We start from the raw sequence: 15,145 nt of genomic DNA on the forward strand, positions 1-15,145 counted from the left end.
TAGCTGTTACAGACATCCTTTATAAGACTGTGGAAACCTCTCTTTCTCAAATGTGTTTTAAAAACCTTTAGAGAAAACTAGGGCAATAGGTTTTGAGCTGTTACGGACAGTGAGAAAAGAGTAGATAGTAACATAATCTTGTAGTTGTTAGTGACAGACAAAGATCGTTCACGATATTTGAGAATAGTAAATGATAGGAAATAATGACGGCTAAGATTTTTTTTAAAATTTTTTTTTTGCGTAATAATTAAAAGAATTTAATTAACTTGACAAAGTTGAAATACAAATTGTAATTTTTTTTTAAAAAAAAAATGAATAGTGTATAAATAATAAATAATTATAAAGTTTAAAAAATTTAAGGGAAAATAATTATAAGGTCTATATTCCATTCCACGCTATGGATGAACTTTTACATCTTAGGGAGATTCTCAATTTCTCTCTCTCAGTTATATTATATTATATAATTTAAAAGGAAAAGGAAAAAAGAAAAAAAAAAAAGGAAAATAACCAAAGCCCTAGTTTTCCTGGATCCTTCTCTATAAGTTTGCGTGGAGCCGAATCTCCACCTTCCACGCAAATTCTCCATCTCCCAATCTTAATCCTTTGCCGATTGCGAATACTATTTCTCTCGCCATCGTCGATTTGGGTCAATGCCATCGTCGATTTGGGTTTCTCATGTTGTTGTCTTGATTCGATTTTTAGTTTCTCTCGTTACCGTCAGACATACAAGCGCGTATTAGATCTGCGTTTCGGTATTTTTCGCATCTCTGCCTTTAGGATAGCAATCTCTTTGAATCGGCTGAGTAAGATAGATTTATCTGTTATCGAGCATGTTTCTTTCGAGGCAGAGGGGAGTTTTGTGGAAGTTTGAGTTATTGGTTGAGGAGAAGCTGTTCAAATACTGGGATGTCTTTTAGCAATTCAATCGAATTCCTTATCAAGTGATTATGACGATTTTCTGGTCGGTTAGATGTGGAATATGCTTGCGTACATGGGGGGTTTATGCTTCTTTATTTGTGTTCCTTTTAATGTTTTTCATCAATTTTGTATTGTACGTTAGGAATCTGGCATCTTTTGTTCTTTTATGAGCTGGATGGAGAAGTTTTTGCGTGGATGTGAGAATAATTATTAGGGAAATCGGGGAAGTATGAGATTGTGCATTGTTGCTCTGAGATTTAATAACATTATGCCCAAAAGTTCACTGCTGGAGTTTGATATAGAGTTAATTGTGCTGGGTCTCATCTGATCCAATCTCAAGGCATGGATCGTCTAAGCTTTTGTGGTTGAAGTTTGAACACAGGAACTTCATATGCTAAGATGGGCATGCAGAATTTAAGATTTGGGTGCAGGTTTTACGATATCTTCACGATGGAAACGTTCTGCATCGCTAATTTCTGTAGTTTTTGCTTTCAGATTAAATGATTGTTTCCACATAATGTCTGTCATATGCTATCTTGCATATTGAATCTTTTTGAAGATTACTAATGTATTAGTATCCATACGGTGCAGAATTTGAGAGTGACTCCTGGGAAGTTAGTGAGAATTTGGTGTTGGAATAAAGTGATAAAAGACCAAGATACTTTTTTAAGCCTCTGAGCTCTTGGAATAATGATGGCCGTACCAGAAAGTGAAGAGGTGCACTATATTTTTCTTTGCTGTTTTCTGGATTTTGAAGATCGTGCTAGGTTTCTCTTATATGGTTATAATTATTGTCAGTAAATGTTCTATTGGCACTTGGCAGGTTGGTTTTAAGCGCATTGGGTTGTCAGCTACTGATTATGGTGCAAGTCTTCCTATCAAGAAAAGGAGATTTCCGGTTGTGCAGTCTCCCCCCTCTCCATCTAAAGATATATCTTCATTTCATCCAGATGGAAATTTAATGAAGATTGAACAGCCATCTCCACCTAAAGATGAGTTGTTTCATATCGATGCAAATTTAACGAGTGAAAGGCCGAGTCTATCTGTGACAATAGTTTCAAGTTCTAGTGCAGTCACAAGTTCTGGGTTGTCGAACAAGAACCAGGATTGCATTTCTAACGAAAATAAAGGCGAATCTGGAACTGATTCATGTTATGCAGATGTGGTCCAGAGTGATTCTGGAATGCCAGTAGTAAAGTTTCAGGAATCTAGTTTGGGAGGGCATGTTTCTTTGAATGGTTATGTTGAATGTGAAGACAAGTCCTTGGTAACCGAAAAACACACTGTTCATGCATCAACAGAGATCTGTGGGGGGCTGAAGTTATCATCAACTAGCCTCAACTCCGATCCTCATGCTGGTAACAAAGAGGAAGAAATTGATGTAAAAGTTGAAGGAGGAGCTGAAGTACCTGTAGGGTTGAAGGAAGATGTGAAACCAAAATTGGTTCCTGAAAAGAGTGATATGAATTTCCTGAAGCAGAACACTAAGGAACATGTGTTACTGGACTTGTCTTTAAACAAGCAGGAAAGTGGCACCCACTGTGTCAAAGGTAATGCAGGGTCTGATTATGATGGTTCTCTTTTGCATTCAAACAGGGAAAATTGGGATCTAAATACCTCAATTGATTCGTGGGAGAGTTGTACTAGTGATGCACCTGTAGGGCAGATATCATCCACTCAGACAAATACGGCTGCTGAGACAAATGTATGCTCATCTGAAATGGTTGAAAGTGACAATCCATGTGTAAAGCAAACCTTTTTAGATGGTGAACATAAAGGAAACTCTATTAATGAATGCATACCATCAAATGATCATCTTCATTTAAGTCTCAATTTATCTTATCCAAAGCCTATGCTTGAAGAAGATCCTTATCTTTCTGAATATGAATCAGATGGCAATTGGGATATTGCTGAGTCTGTCGATGATGATGATAATAATATAGAAGAAGATTATGAAGATGGTGAGGTTCGGGAAACAATGCCTGAAACTGAAGTAGAGGTCCATATGTGTGAGAAACGAGGAATTGAGACTTTTGATCATGCTGATTGTGATGATAAGAAGATCAATTCAGTTGGATTGCCTAATCGTGAGGGTTTCACTTTAGGCTCTCTAGAACAGGAAACTGAACCAGAAAATCTGAATGTTAGAAGTGAAGACGATGTTCATACTACAACTATAAGTAAATCTTCTGAACAGGAAAATGAAGATCGTTGTGTGGAAGAAGTACATGCTGTAGATAATACTAGTATAGAGGACGTAAACAGGCCTGTGAAGGCTGCAGGAAGAAACCAATTGTCTCAATATGATGAAAGGGATAACTTTGAGGGCCAGGACACTGCTGATAAAGCCATTGATGGAATTCAGGAATTGATTCCGGCAGTTTCTCAGGGTGAGGTGGAGAGTGCTATAGCAGTAGATATAGTGCAGAATAAGGATTTAATTTTGCCTAGTGTCAAGGAGTCTGTAAGTAGTGATGATGTGAAGGATATTTATAGTGGCACTAAAAATAGCCGGATAATTAATCTTAATCGAGGTTCTGCTGATTCAACCCCTTGTAAGGAAAAATCTGGTTTTGTCAGGTCAGTTTTATCTCGTACTGATAGAGAGTTTGTACCCAGCATGGCACTTGAGGGAGCAAATGTGCAACCTCAAGAAAGGTGATCATCTGTTACTTGATCTCTTTTATCTGTTGTTCTTCTCAAACCTGTTTTAACTGCACTTCTGCCTTCCTTATTTTATCCCTTTTTTATTTTTTATTTTTTATTTTCAGAGATGACGCTTATGGTGATACTACCAAGAAATTTTCAGTAGACAGATCCCAGGATCAATCACAATGGAAGAATTTTAGTCATAGAAGAGGGAGAAGTACTAATAGGTTGGATACCCGACCTGGGGAATGGGATTTTGGTCCCAACTTCTCTCCCGAAACATACACCGACCAACAGATTGATTACCATGTTCCTGGTCTTGATCAAAACCGATATAAAATTATACCAGATGGTCCATTTGGTGGTGCTAACCATCGTGGTAGGCAATTGCCAGATGATGAGGGGCCTTATTTTTTCCATGGACCCTCAAGGAGGAAGTCACCTGGAAGAAGACATGGGCCCGGTGTACATGGTGGCAAAATGGTTAACAGAATTCCTAGAGATTTTAGTCCAAATAGATGCATGGATGAGGGCGGTTCCTTTGATCGACAACATGGTGAAAAGTTCACTAGGAATTTTGCTGATGACACAGAGGATCCATTATATGCTCGACCTCAACTTCCATATGAGGTAGACAGACCTTTCTTTCGGGAAAGAAGGAACTTCTCATTCCAAAGAAAGAGTTTTCCCAGAATCGATTCCAAATCTCCAGTGAGATCCCGAGCTCGTTCTCCTAACCAATGGTTTTCTTCAAAAAGATCTGATAGGTTTTGTGGACGTTCCGACATGATACATCGAAGACCTCCAAGTTATAGGATGGACAGGATAAGATCTCCTGATCAGCCTCCTATACGTGGGCGTATGGCAGGCCGAAGACAAGGATTCCGTTACCTTTCGCCATCTGACGACATGATGAGGGACGTGGGTCCTGCACCCGATCATGGCCCCATAAGGTCTCTTATTCCTAATAGGAATCAGAATGAAAGATTACCACTTAGAAACAGAAGTTTTGATGCTATAGATCCCAGAGGAAGGATTGAGAGCGACGAACTTTTTGATGGTCCTGTACGTTCGGGTCAATTGAGTGGGTATAATGGTGGTGAACATGAGGACGATGAAAGAAGATTTAATGAGAGACATGAACCTGTCCATTCTTTTAAGCATCCATATGATGATTCTGATGGTGAGAGATTTCGAAACAACGGTGAAGATTGTTCTAGGCCTTTTAGATTTTGTGCAGAGAATGACTCAAGAATTTCATGGAAGAGAAGGTAGCTTTTTGGGAGAGAAAATGAGTTGAGAACTTTTACCAGGCGAGTGGAGATTGCTTTAGACTAGGCCATTCTGTTAGTGTAACTTAGATGGTTCATAGATGATATTTTATGGTGCAAAGGGGGAAAATTTTTATGTTCTCTTTTGTTTTATTTCATAATTGCAATTGTAAAAAATTCCATTCTCCATGCAGAAGAGTATATGGTTCTCAAGTGCTATTGTGACTTCAAAGTGACTAAACAACTATGCAAAAATTGTTCTCTTAATCGTTAAGATCTTTCTTGTCCACTGCGATGATTACTTGCATACAGTGCATGCTTATGCTCTTGATAGGCAATTTAAGCTCTTAGTAGGTAAATTCAGTGGAGTTGTTCTCCCTCTCCAATGCCAATATAAGGTGAAACTAAATAGTTCGAAATACCATCAGTTTGCAATACTTTCTTTTAGTACACGTGCCTTCACTGCTTTACTGTTGAATTTTACAGTTCGTCTAGAGCATGGAGAATCACAAAAGGTATGTCTACGGTATTCTTGTCTAAAAGTTTTTATTTGGTTGCATATGATTTATTGATCTCATGCAGATTTATTAGTAAAAAAAGGAGCTCTACTTTAGTTGTACTGTTTAATTTGATTGTTATTTTTTTATAGATTCTATTTGCAGATGTTCTAAATAGTGATGATGCGCTTCAAAAGCGATGGTACTGAGTGACGATGACAAACAGCTCTTTGAGGTCCCTTTCTTCCTCTCTAGCTATAAAATCGTATTTTCAGGAAGTTGTACAATAATGCTGTTCATCATGAAATTTTGTTTAACTCTTAGTTGACTTGGCATTATCATGAAGTGGCTGTATGCTCTGGCAGTGTAGTTTGGTTACCTCTGTTTTCAAACCCCAAATCCCTTCTGCAATAGATATCTTTAGTTTATTTTATTGTTTGTTTACCTAATAGTCTAGGTCAGTTTAGTTCTTTATTCTTACCTGCTTGTGTGATGTGGATTCTGAACAATTTTTTTAAACCTTGGACATGTACAAGCTTATCACTGACTTGTATGTGCTATGAAGAAGTTGAAATCTAGATTTTACTTGTGAGATCCTACCTTCCTACCTTGGCGGGAGAGAGAAACAAAACATTCCTTATAAGGCTGTAGAAATTTCTCTCTGGTGGACGTGTTTTAAAATCTTGAATGGAATCCCGGAAGGGAAAACTCGAAAGGTAAATCCCAGCAGGGAAAGCTAGAAAGGTAAAGCTTAGAAGAGAAAGTCCAAAGAGCACAATATCTGGTAGCGGTGGGCTTGGACTGTTACAAATGGTATCAGAGCAAGTGACCGAGCGGTATGCCAGCAAGCACGTCACTTGTATAGATTTGAGTGCTGTCCAGGCTTTAAAAGATTGGGAGTATGAACTTGGTGATGTTCGGGTAGGCATAAGATAAATAATCTCCGAAGATTTCTTCATAACCATTTGGTCTGTATATATATATTTCCATTTTCAAGCTCCCATTGTTGAACTTATTGGCAGGAGTGATATTTTTCTAACCCACTATATATATATATATATATATATATATATATAATTTTTTAGATACTAACTCTTTGGTTGGATCGGATCGGACAGGGAACTTCTATAAAGATCTTTCCACTCATTCATCATACTCAAAGTCGAAGTCATGGCCGACATGGGGGGCTCGGAGAAGGAACGAGAATCGGTGTCGTGGAAGGAAACAACCAAGAGGGGCAGATTCCTCACCAAAAGATGCTCTCCAAAGGTTAGTGAAGTCCAGAAGTGAGTATCCATCCCAATGAAATGGACACTCAATTGGAACCATTACTATTTCAAAACCCTTCAAATTCTTTTGTAAGGTCGTGCTTATAACTTGATTTGCTGTAATGTTGGGTAACTACAATCGATGCTCGAAAAACCCGTCCAACCGTCCAATTAGATATTTTTGTATCTTAATTTCTATTCCATAATTTTGTGTCAATCAAATTTAAATCTTATATCTAATAGAATGTTCTCGTTCACATAAAAACCCTTAGAAAGATACCGCTTCATAAGACCCGTGCCTTCCGATACTGAGATGAGAGTGAGAGCAGTTGATTACATGGTGTTAAACTTTTGTCGATTCGTTCATATTTACCTCACATTTTTACGCACGTGCATAGTTTGACATATATTATAATATTGATTAAATATTATAAGAAAATAACAACAAATTATTTAAACCCATATTTATTTATTAATTTAAATATATTTCTGAATTTTGTTATTTTTAATTTTTAATTTTTTTATAAAAATATATCTATCGACATCTTTAATTTTTAAGTTGAAGATGGTGGCGGCGCCGCCGACGTGGGTTAATGCTATTTTCGTCTCGTTGGCTCTCTTTGATTTTTTGCCCTCTAAGTATGATTGTTATGTAAGTGATACGTTATATAATTTTATTTTAAAAAGTACGACAATTTTTTAATCATAATAATAATAATAATAATAATCATGATAATTATTAATACGCATAAGACTCGGATTAAATTAAAAAGTATATATATATATATATATATATATATTTTTTTTTTGTTATTTGTTCAAGATTTAGTCATGGCGGACCAATTTCTGTAGTTTCGACAAGGAAATTTCCAATATGAAATTCGAACGCCTTCAAAAAGGAAATCCCTAAAGTGAAATTGAAAGTTTGCCGCTGGAACTGGAAGTTGCAGAGCTTCTCTTTCACTCTTCGACCATTTTTTGCCGCCATCGGAGCAACACAGCTTTTGTGCGAGGTAATGCAGTTCAATCACTCTTAATTGCGAGTTATGATTTGATGAAATTCGTGAAGTTTAGACAATATGTATTGAAAATTTGTGAGTGTTTGTACTAATACAGGCATTCGAGTTCATAAATGCTATTGGGAACTCGATTCACCAATGTATGGCGATGGTGGACATCTCCAACGATTTCTACTTCTCATGCTTTCCACTTCAATGCCCGCTTTTTAACCTCTTCTCAACTTGAGGTATATTGTTATTGCGTTTGATATGTTGAGCATGTGCACCTGGAATATTGAACGCTTTCTAATGTCACTTCCTCATTCCAAAATTAGATATCATCGAACAGTCTTCTTGTGGATAACGTTTTGAGTACTACTGAAACTGATGATGTGTTTTTACCGTGGTTGGAAAGAAAATCAAATACGAGGATTTCATCAGTGCTTTCTATTGGGAAATCTGAGATTGGCAGGTAATTCAGCAGGCTTCTTTGACTTCAGCCATTACATTCATATGAGATTTAATCAATTTAATCCAAGATCGTTCTTCTTTTGCTAGTTCAGGTTTTTGTTCGCGTCTGAGACTATACGGGCTGGAGATTGCATTTTGAAGGTTCCTTTCAATGTGGTATAGTGTAAATTGCTTCGTGATGAAGTTCATAGTACTCTTGGAAAGTATTTAGAATATAGATGATTGATATCTTTCATTCTTCTTTGCAGCAAATCTCACCTGATATGCTTCCTTCGCCTATTAGAGATCTGTTAGGCGATGAGATTGGAAACGTTGCCAAGGTTGCTCTTGTGATTCTACTTGAACAGAAATTGGGTTCGGTAAGGATTCGGGGTTATGTTTGTTATTTTAAAGATGAGAGCTATCTTTGCATTCAACTTTGCTACTAGCTCGAACAAGAAAATTAATTGAGATTTTTTGTTTTGATATTCAAACTTGTTATTTCTTGGTAGGATTCTAAATGGGCTCCTTACATTATCCGACTTCCGAAACCATGGGAAATGCATAACACAGTTAGTACTCTGCCTATTCCTTTTATGCGCAGAAACAACCAATTTCATGTTGCCGTGGTTGATAGAATGAATTTGATTACATGTTTACTCAGCTTGGGTAAGTATTGAGCCAAATGTTATTTTATTTTAGATCAAATGAGTGACTCGTGGCCAAGGTGAGCATAGCTCAGCGATAATTGACATGTAATCTTGACCAAGAGGTCAGAGGTTTGAATCCTCTCACTCCAAAATATTGTTAAACTAAAAAAGAACGTGACTTGTGGAATAAATTGCGTCAATTATCCATATGGCGAAGTTAAAAATTCTCTGGATAAAGATTTTGCGGCTATTCTGTGGATGTAGTGGGAAAGACACTTTTGCTTACTTGTTCTTGAATGAATTTATTCTTTATGGGCATGCAAGAATTTATTAACATTACCTTAAATCATTTTCTGTTTTGTATGTTCTTCCTCATATAACATCAATTCATTTATATTTTATTCTACACCTTCTCTTAAAAGGTTACATTACAATATTGGTCATCATGGCTTCCTTTTTTTTGGGGGGGGGGGGGGGGGGGGGGGGGGGGAGTGTAGTTTGGGGAGGGGATTCGGCAGCCATTTTTCTTCTTCTTCATTTAGCTTGTTTTTATTTGAGCAATGAGCTGATGAAAATTTCTAAGCTTTCAATTTAATAACGTTTGACATTCAATAGAAAATATTCATGGACAACGACTTAGCTCTAACTCTTATGTCTTTTGAGTTCTTGTAGATTTTTTGGAGCGAAAGAGAATTGGAGATGATTCGTAAAAGCTCTTTGTACGAGGAATCACTTAATCAAAGATCACAAATTGAAAGGGAGTTTTTGGCAATCAAGCAAGTTAGTGCTTTGCTTCAGCTAATAATTTTTGTATAGCTTGGAATTTTAAAACCGGATTGCAATTCTGATTTGCTGTTGGGATGTTATATTCAAGGTATTTGTTAACTAGTTCAATAATAATTAACTTTCAATTAACTACGAACGTGATAAACTTTTTAGTCTATCCTGATAAAACCAAGTATATCATATCATTTCATTAATAAGTTCTTTATTTTATGGCATGAACTTTGTTGGTGATTTTAAGATACAAATTTGGAAAATGGCATCCTAGTCTAGGAATTTCGATATTATATGACATGTTGAAAACAAAAGAAGGCTGTAAATATTTTTCCTATTGCATACAAAAGAGCCTTTTATTAGACCATGTTGTTAACTATATTTACTCCCCAATGTTATTTCAGGCTCTGGAAACCTTCCCTGAAATTATTGATAGCATCAATTGCGATGATTTCATGCATGCTTATGCTCTTGGTATGTTAATTCTGTTGAGAAGGAAGCTATATCAGTGGTGATGTCTTCCTTTTTTAATGCCCCTTCTAGTGTAGTCAAACAGTTTGGGATACTATTAGTATGCAATTCTTTTTAAAAGAATTATTACGACTTTTCACTGTTTTCCTGTTGACTTCCACAGTTACTTCTAGAGCATGGAGAAGCACAAAGGGTGACTCTCTGGTATTCTTTTGTTCGAAGACATGACATTTCTTTTCTATTCTATATAGTACATCTAGAGTTTTTATTTGGTTGCATATGTTCTTAGTGACCTCTAGCAATTTTTGTACTACAAAAAGGAACTTACTGTAATTGAAATTGTAATTTAATATGTTTGACAGATTCCATTTGCAGATTTTTTAAATCATGATGGTGCATCAAAATCACTGGTATTGAATGATGATGACAAACAGCTCTCTGAGGTCCCCTTCTCCTTCTCTTGCTATATATATATCTATATATATATATATACATCCTGTTTTCCGGAAGATAAGAGATTGAACTTGAGATGTACTACATTTGTGGAAGTTGTACACTTTCTGGACATCATGAAATTTTCTTAAACTCTTAGTTAACACGGAACTACCGTGCCTTTGATATATGCTCTGGCTTTGTAATAACCTCTGTCTTCAAGCCAACAATTCCTTTTGTAATAGACATCATTAGTTTGTTTTATTGGTTACTTATTATAGTTTTTTTCCCAACTAAATTCCTTCTGACTTTCAAGTTTCGACATTTCTGTCTAGGTCATTGCTGATCGTGATTATGCCCCTGGAGAACATGTAAGTTTTCGTTTTTATTTTCAGCTTCAAATAAATATCAACCTCATCAATGGATCCAGAGTCCAAAGGCTAGTCCAAGCCCAACCCAAGCTTGACCCAAAGTCAAAGTTTGACCAGTCTAGTCCAACCTAGCCCATTTATTCATTTGATTGGATATGGATCACCATTTTGGAAATTGAGCCGGCCTTGAGCTAGATTTGGTTCCGCTCGTTGTGCCGGTCCAATAGACTTATTATTGAGCCAACCGAACTATGTATGAGCATATATATATAGTTTTCATATATTAAAAAGAGTAGATTTTTCAATATTTTTAAAATATATTTTCTATAATTTAGATATCAGAGTTTTTAGTTAATATAAAGATTTTTAAGTGTTAGAAACCGATAAAAGGAACTTTAAAAAATAAAATAATTAATGAAACTTCATAATATCAATAATTTTATTAGAAATAAGTAATAAAAATTCCAAAAGTTTAAAATAAGCTAAAATTTGACATGCACTAGCTTATCATTGTTAATTACATGTACTTATGAAATCTACGTGCACTGGAGAAGTTGGAAACATGGATCTACAAATTTCTTTGTTGAAAGTTTCTGTTTGAGCTCTAATTGTCAATTCATTGTTTGCACATTGTTTCTGGTTCTATATGATCCATACATGACACACAATGTTACATGCTTTACTGGCTTTTGTGCTTCGATTTTATGTAATTGCAAACCAGAATGATACATTCCTTGTTGATATAATACTTTTGACTTTGTTGCTCTGCAATTCACTTGTGCTATCGTCTAGGTGCTAATAAGATACGGAAAATATTCAAATTCTACGTTGATGTTGGACTTTGGGTTTGCACTTCCCTACAACATTCACGATAAGGTTTGTATGGCAATTTAGATAGAAGGAAGCTACCAATGCAATGGAGAAACAATATTGTTGTATTATTATTTAAAAAAATTTAAGCATTATTATAATTCCATTATGATGATACTTTCAACATATTAGAATTCCCTTTTATGATCTAGTGTGATCTTAGTTGACGATCCTTTCATTTTAAAAACAACAAACCCAGACAATCTTCTTTGTTATTTTTGGCTTATTTGAATGTTGAATTTTCCATAGTTTACATGGAAATATGGCATACTCAGGTCCTGGTCCAGGTTAAAACAGTTGAAGATGATCCTTTGGCGAGAAGAAAGTTGGAACTTTGGCAAAGAAGTTGCACCTCAACTACTAAATACGTTAACGGCATTTACTTCCCTGGGAATTCTTTTACTATCAGGTTGGTATCTTATAAAAAACTAGTCGCATTGAAAAATAGGACATGGCTATTTTTCATATTTTTCATCGACTAGGTTGATCTAAATGGTTCTTAATTCTTCACTTTTTTGTTTGTGCTTGTTACATCATGTTTGCGTGGCTGTAAGAAGTAAAGATTTATTTTTTCAGAACACACACAAACAAATTTATATATGCATAATAACTAGAGTATCTTGACTGAAACATACATACATAGATATATATATACACGCACGCACGCACACACAAACACATATTTAGTATCTTGACCATAGCTACTATAACTTCGGTAACTTTTATGTACCATCAGGGAAGTGAGATCTGCCACTGGGAAAGGGAGAGGTCTTCCGCAATCACTTCGTGCATTTGCTCGTATTTTATCTTGCACTAGTCCTCAGGGTTTGTACCTCACCTTTTCTTAATTCCCATTTCTGCATCGGCATGGCTTGGGTATGATATCTTTTTTGTCCTTGTTGAACATGTAGAGTTAAATGACTTGTGTACTGAAGCTGCTAATGGCGACGGTCGGCTGGCTCGAATTCCATTGAAGAACGTCAACAGAGAGGTTGAAGCACATCAGATCTTGCTCTCTCAATTCAAACAACATGTTGAAGAGTATGAGGCATCTATTGAGGTAACTTGCGCTCTAATATGAACCTGTTCATCTGAAAGTTCTTCTAAATTCCATTGCTTAGTCCCAATGTAATTCATCTAACCATTTGTCCTCTTTTTAACAATTAGTATCTTCTCAATTTTGGCCTCTTCATGCTCATCTGAGTAACAAGAACAACTAACCTATAAATCAATCTGTTATTTGCAAATGGGCTATGTGATAATATGCAACACATGTATCGTACTAGATTCCAATTTCTTGGTCAGAATATTGGCAAAAATCTCTCTAATTAAGTGTTTTTCTTCTCTCTCAAATGTTTATCATATTCTTGCATTGCTTTTTGTTGGGTTAGGATTCACGACTCTCCACAATAGTATGATATTGTCTACTTTGACCATAAGCTCTCATGGCTTTGCTTTGGGCTTCCCCAAGAAGTCTCATCTCAATGGAAATGTATTCCTTTACTTATAAACTCATGATCATTCTCTAAATTAGCCAACGTAGGACTCACTTCCAACAATCCTCAACATGTTGTAGATTGAGATACTAATATGAATGATCGGTTATTATGTTCTTGTGTACTACTTGGGCTATCTAAATCTTCTTGTATCTCGGGCATGTAGGCACTGTGGCCTGTTGATTCCCCATGTTCGTGCAAAAAGATGGCACAACGAAGGCTAATGGCCCAACATCTCCTGACTGGTGAGCTTCGCATCCTTAAGTCTGCTACTGCTTGGCTGAACAATTATTGCGACACCATTTAGATCGATTCACCACTAAAAGTATATTATAATGGAGGCATTATTTATTATTGGTACCTAAGAGCTTTAATATGTTGAGGTGTTCTTAGTTGAAACAGAGTATTTTTAGGTGGAGCCCTTATCACTTTCAACATACCCAAAAGCTATAGGAAAAAGAAAAGTGCTTATAGAAAAATAAATGGTCAAATAATCCGATTTTTTTTTTTTTTTTTTTTTTTTTTTTTTTGGTTTAATTCCCTAGATAATTAATTAAGCCTAATCTTTTTAATTCCTTGTAGAATTAATTAGCATAATCTTTTCATTGTTCTTACTTATTTGCTCATATGCTAATTAGTATTCATTTCGCTTTTTATAATTGTCTTCCTTTCATATATATTATTTTTTGGTTAATAATTGATTGATTGATTATCTCGAGAATATGTTGTACATATTTAGATAACTATATTTATATTTTTATCATTTGTAAATATATACCGACGTTATTCTATTCATCTTTGAGTAGACAATTTTGCCCTTGAGTTCCATTTTCCTTTTTCATTTTTGAGAAAAAAAAAAAATTTCAAAAGTATATGTTTGATCATTATTATGGTAACTTTGTATAATTAATTTTTTTTGTCTACATCAATTATATATATACACACACACACACTAAGTATAAACAATATTGAATTTTCCAAAAAAAGTAATACTCAATTAAACAATGACTTCGATTAATCCATTTTTTCTATAGTTTGAATTCAATTAGATACAAAATATTATTTCTTCTCTTGTTTTTAAAAATTGACATGTCACTATCCATTCCTCCTCATTTTTTTAGAAGGAAAAAAAAGGTGAAAAAAACCCACTTTTGCCTTTTTCTTTTTTCCTTTTTCCTTTTAAATTTTAAAATGTTTTATTAAAGACCCAATCCAACACATATTAACAACTTGGTCGAACCCACAAACCCATAATTTAATCACTCAATAAAAAATGGCGAACACAGGGAAAATGGTCTGTCATTTTTTTAGAGAGAGAGAAAGTTCAATGATGTCTCCCTCCATCCCTCTTGCTAATCTCACCACTGGTTTCACCAATTTGCCACGTGTCATCACCTTACAAGTTCATTGGATTTCATATCGACAATTTGAAAGTGATATACCGTTTTTTTTCCCTTTTCTTTTGGGCTCATAAATATCCTTTTGAAATACCGAATCTTCCTACAAAATTAAATTTGTTTTTAATTGTTATATAATTAATTAATGTGTTGATAAAGATTAGAACCTCTAGGTCATTTTGTACCTACCTTAATTCAATTTCATTATTTTGTCTTAAAATTTAAATTTGGTTATAATGATCTAAGGTGAGTCTCTTATGCTTTTTTTGTGTTCTAAACGTGTTAATTTAATTTCAATAACGTGATAAAATTTCATAAATATACTCTTACGAAAATCATTTTTTTCTTTTTACATTTTACTATGGTTGAAACCAGAATGCACTTAATTAACCTAGTAAATATATTTATAGTGTAAATAACATAGAGAATTTTTGCCACTTGGCTAAATTAAAAGGGACAAAAGGGACAAAAGAGACATTTCAAAATGATAAGGGACAAAAATTGAAGGGGCTAAATTCCAAATTAACCTAAGCCACATGAGAATCAATTTTTTTTAATAATTTCATAGCAAAATTAAAACAAACGGCAATGAGGATAAATTTGACCGTTAAAAGTAGGGCAAAAGGGAAA

General features: G+C 35.1%; 2 protein-coding genes across 4 annotated transcripts; both read left to right on the top strand.

The window, feature by feature from the left end:
- Positions 1-412: 412 nt before the first annotated feature.
- On the top strand, positions 413-5,127 carry LOC111796821 (uncharacterized). 3 transcript variants are annotated; one of them, XM_087123182.1, is made up of 4 exons: positions 414-752; positions 1,510-1,635; positions 1,742-3,576; positions 3,690-5,127. In XM_087123182.1, the coding sequence occupies exons 2-4, from the start codon at positions 1,609-1,611 to the stop codon at positions 4,840-4,842; spliced, it is 3,015 nt and encodes a 1,004-aa protein (XP_086979308.1). In that variant the 5' UTR covers positions 414-752; positions 1,510-1,608; the 3' UTR covers positions 4,843-5,127. The 3 variants fall into 3 exon arrangements, with proteins under 3 accessions (XP_023535366.2, XP_086979308.1, XP_086979305.1); XM_023679598.2 differs by having other exon boundaries at positions 413-1,635; XM_087123179.1 differs by lacking the exons at positions 414-752; positions 1,510-1,635 and having other exon boundaries at positions 1,644-3,576.
- Positions 5,128-7,435: 2,308 nt separating this feature from the next.
- Positions 7,436-13,940, top strand: LOC111796201 (SET domain-containing protein). The gene is made up of 16 exons (XM_023678949.2): positions 7,436-7,616; positions 7,720-7,849; positions 7,937-8,073; positions 8,165-8,228; positions 8,321-8,431; positions 8,564-8,623; positions 9,374-9,481; positions 9,883-9,952; positions 10,113-10,153; positions 10,312-10,392; positions 10,717-10,752; positions 11,545-11,628; positions 11,898-12,031; positions 12,359-12,447; positions 12,534-12,682; positions 13,285-13,940. The coding sequence occupies exons 2-16, from the start codon at positions 7,736-7,738 to the stop codon at positions 13,423-13,425; spliced, it is 1,419 nt and encodes a 472-aa protein (XP_023534717.2). The 5' UTR covers positions 7,436-7,616; positions 7,720-7,735; the 3' UTR covers positions 13,426-13,940.
- The last annotated feature ends 1,205 nt before the right edge of the window (positions 13,941-15,145 follow it).

The sequence above is a fragment of the Cucurbita pepo genome, chromosome 1, assembly GCF_057944985.1.
Source record: "Cucurbita pepo subsp. pepo isolate OVF chromosome 1, ASM5794498v1, whole genome shotgun sequence".
Lineage (NCBI taxonomy): Eukaryota > Viridiplantae > Streptophyta > Magnoliopsida > Cucurbitales > Cucurbitaceae > Cucurbita > Cucurbita pepo.

Bases quoted from the DNA above. Each gene is read 5' to 3' on its own strand.
- LOC111796821 (XM_087123179.1), top strand. From the start codon at position 1,697: ATGGTTATAATTATTGTCAGTAAATGTTCTATTGGCACTTGGCAGGTT. The intron at 3,577-3,689 runs GTGATCATCTGT...TTTTATTTTCAG, and splicing joins AATGTGCAACCTCAAGAAAG to AGATGACGCTTATGGTGATA.
- LOC111796201 (XM_023678949.2), top strand. From the start codon at position 7,736: ATGCTATTGGGAACTCGATTCACCAATGTATGGCGATGGTGGACATCT. The intron at 10,393-10,716 runs GTCCCCTTCTCC...ATTTCTGTCTAG, and splicing joins ATGACAAACAGCTCTCTGAG to GTCATTGCTGATCGTGATTA. The intron at 10,753-11,544 runs GTAAGTTTTCGT...GCTATCGTCTAG, and splicing joins ATTATGCCCCTGGAGAACAT to GTGCTAATAAGATACGGAAA.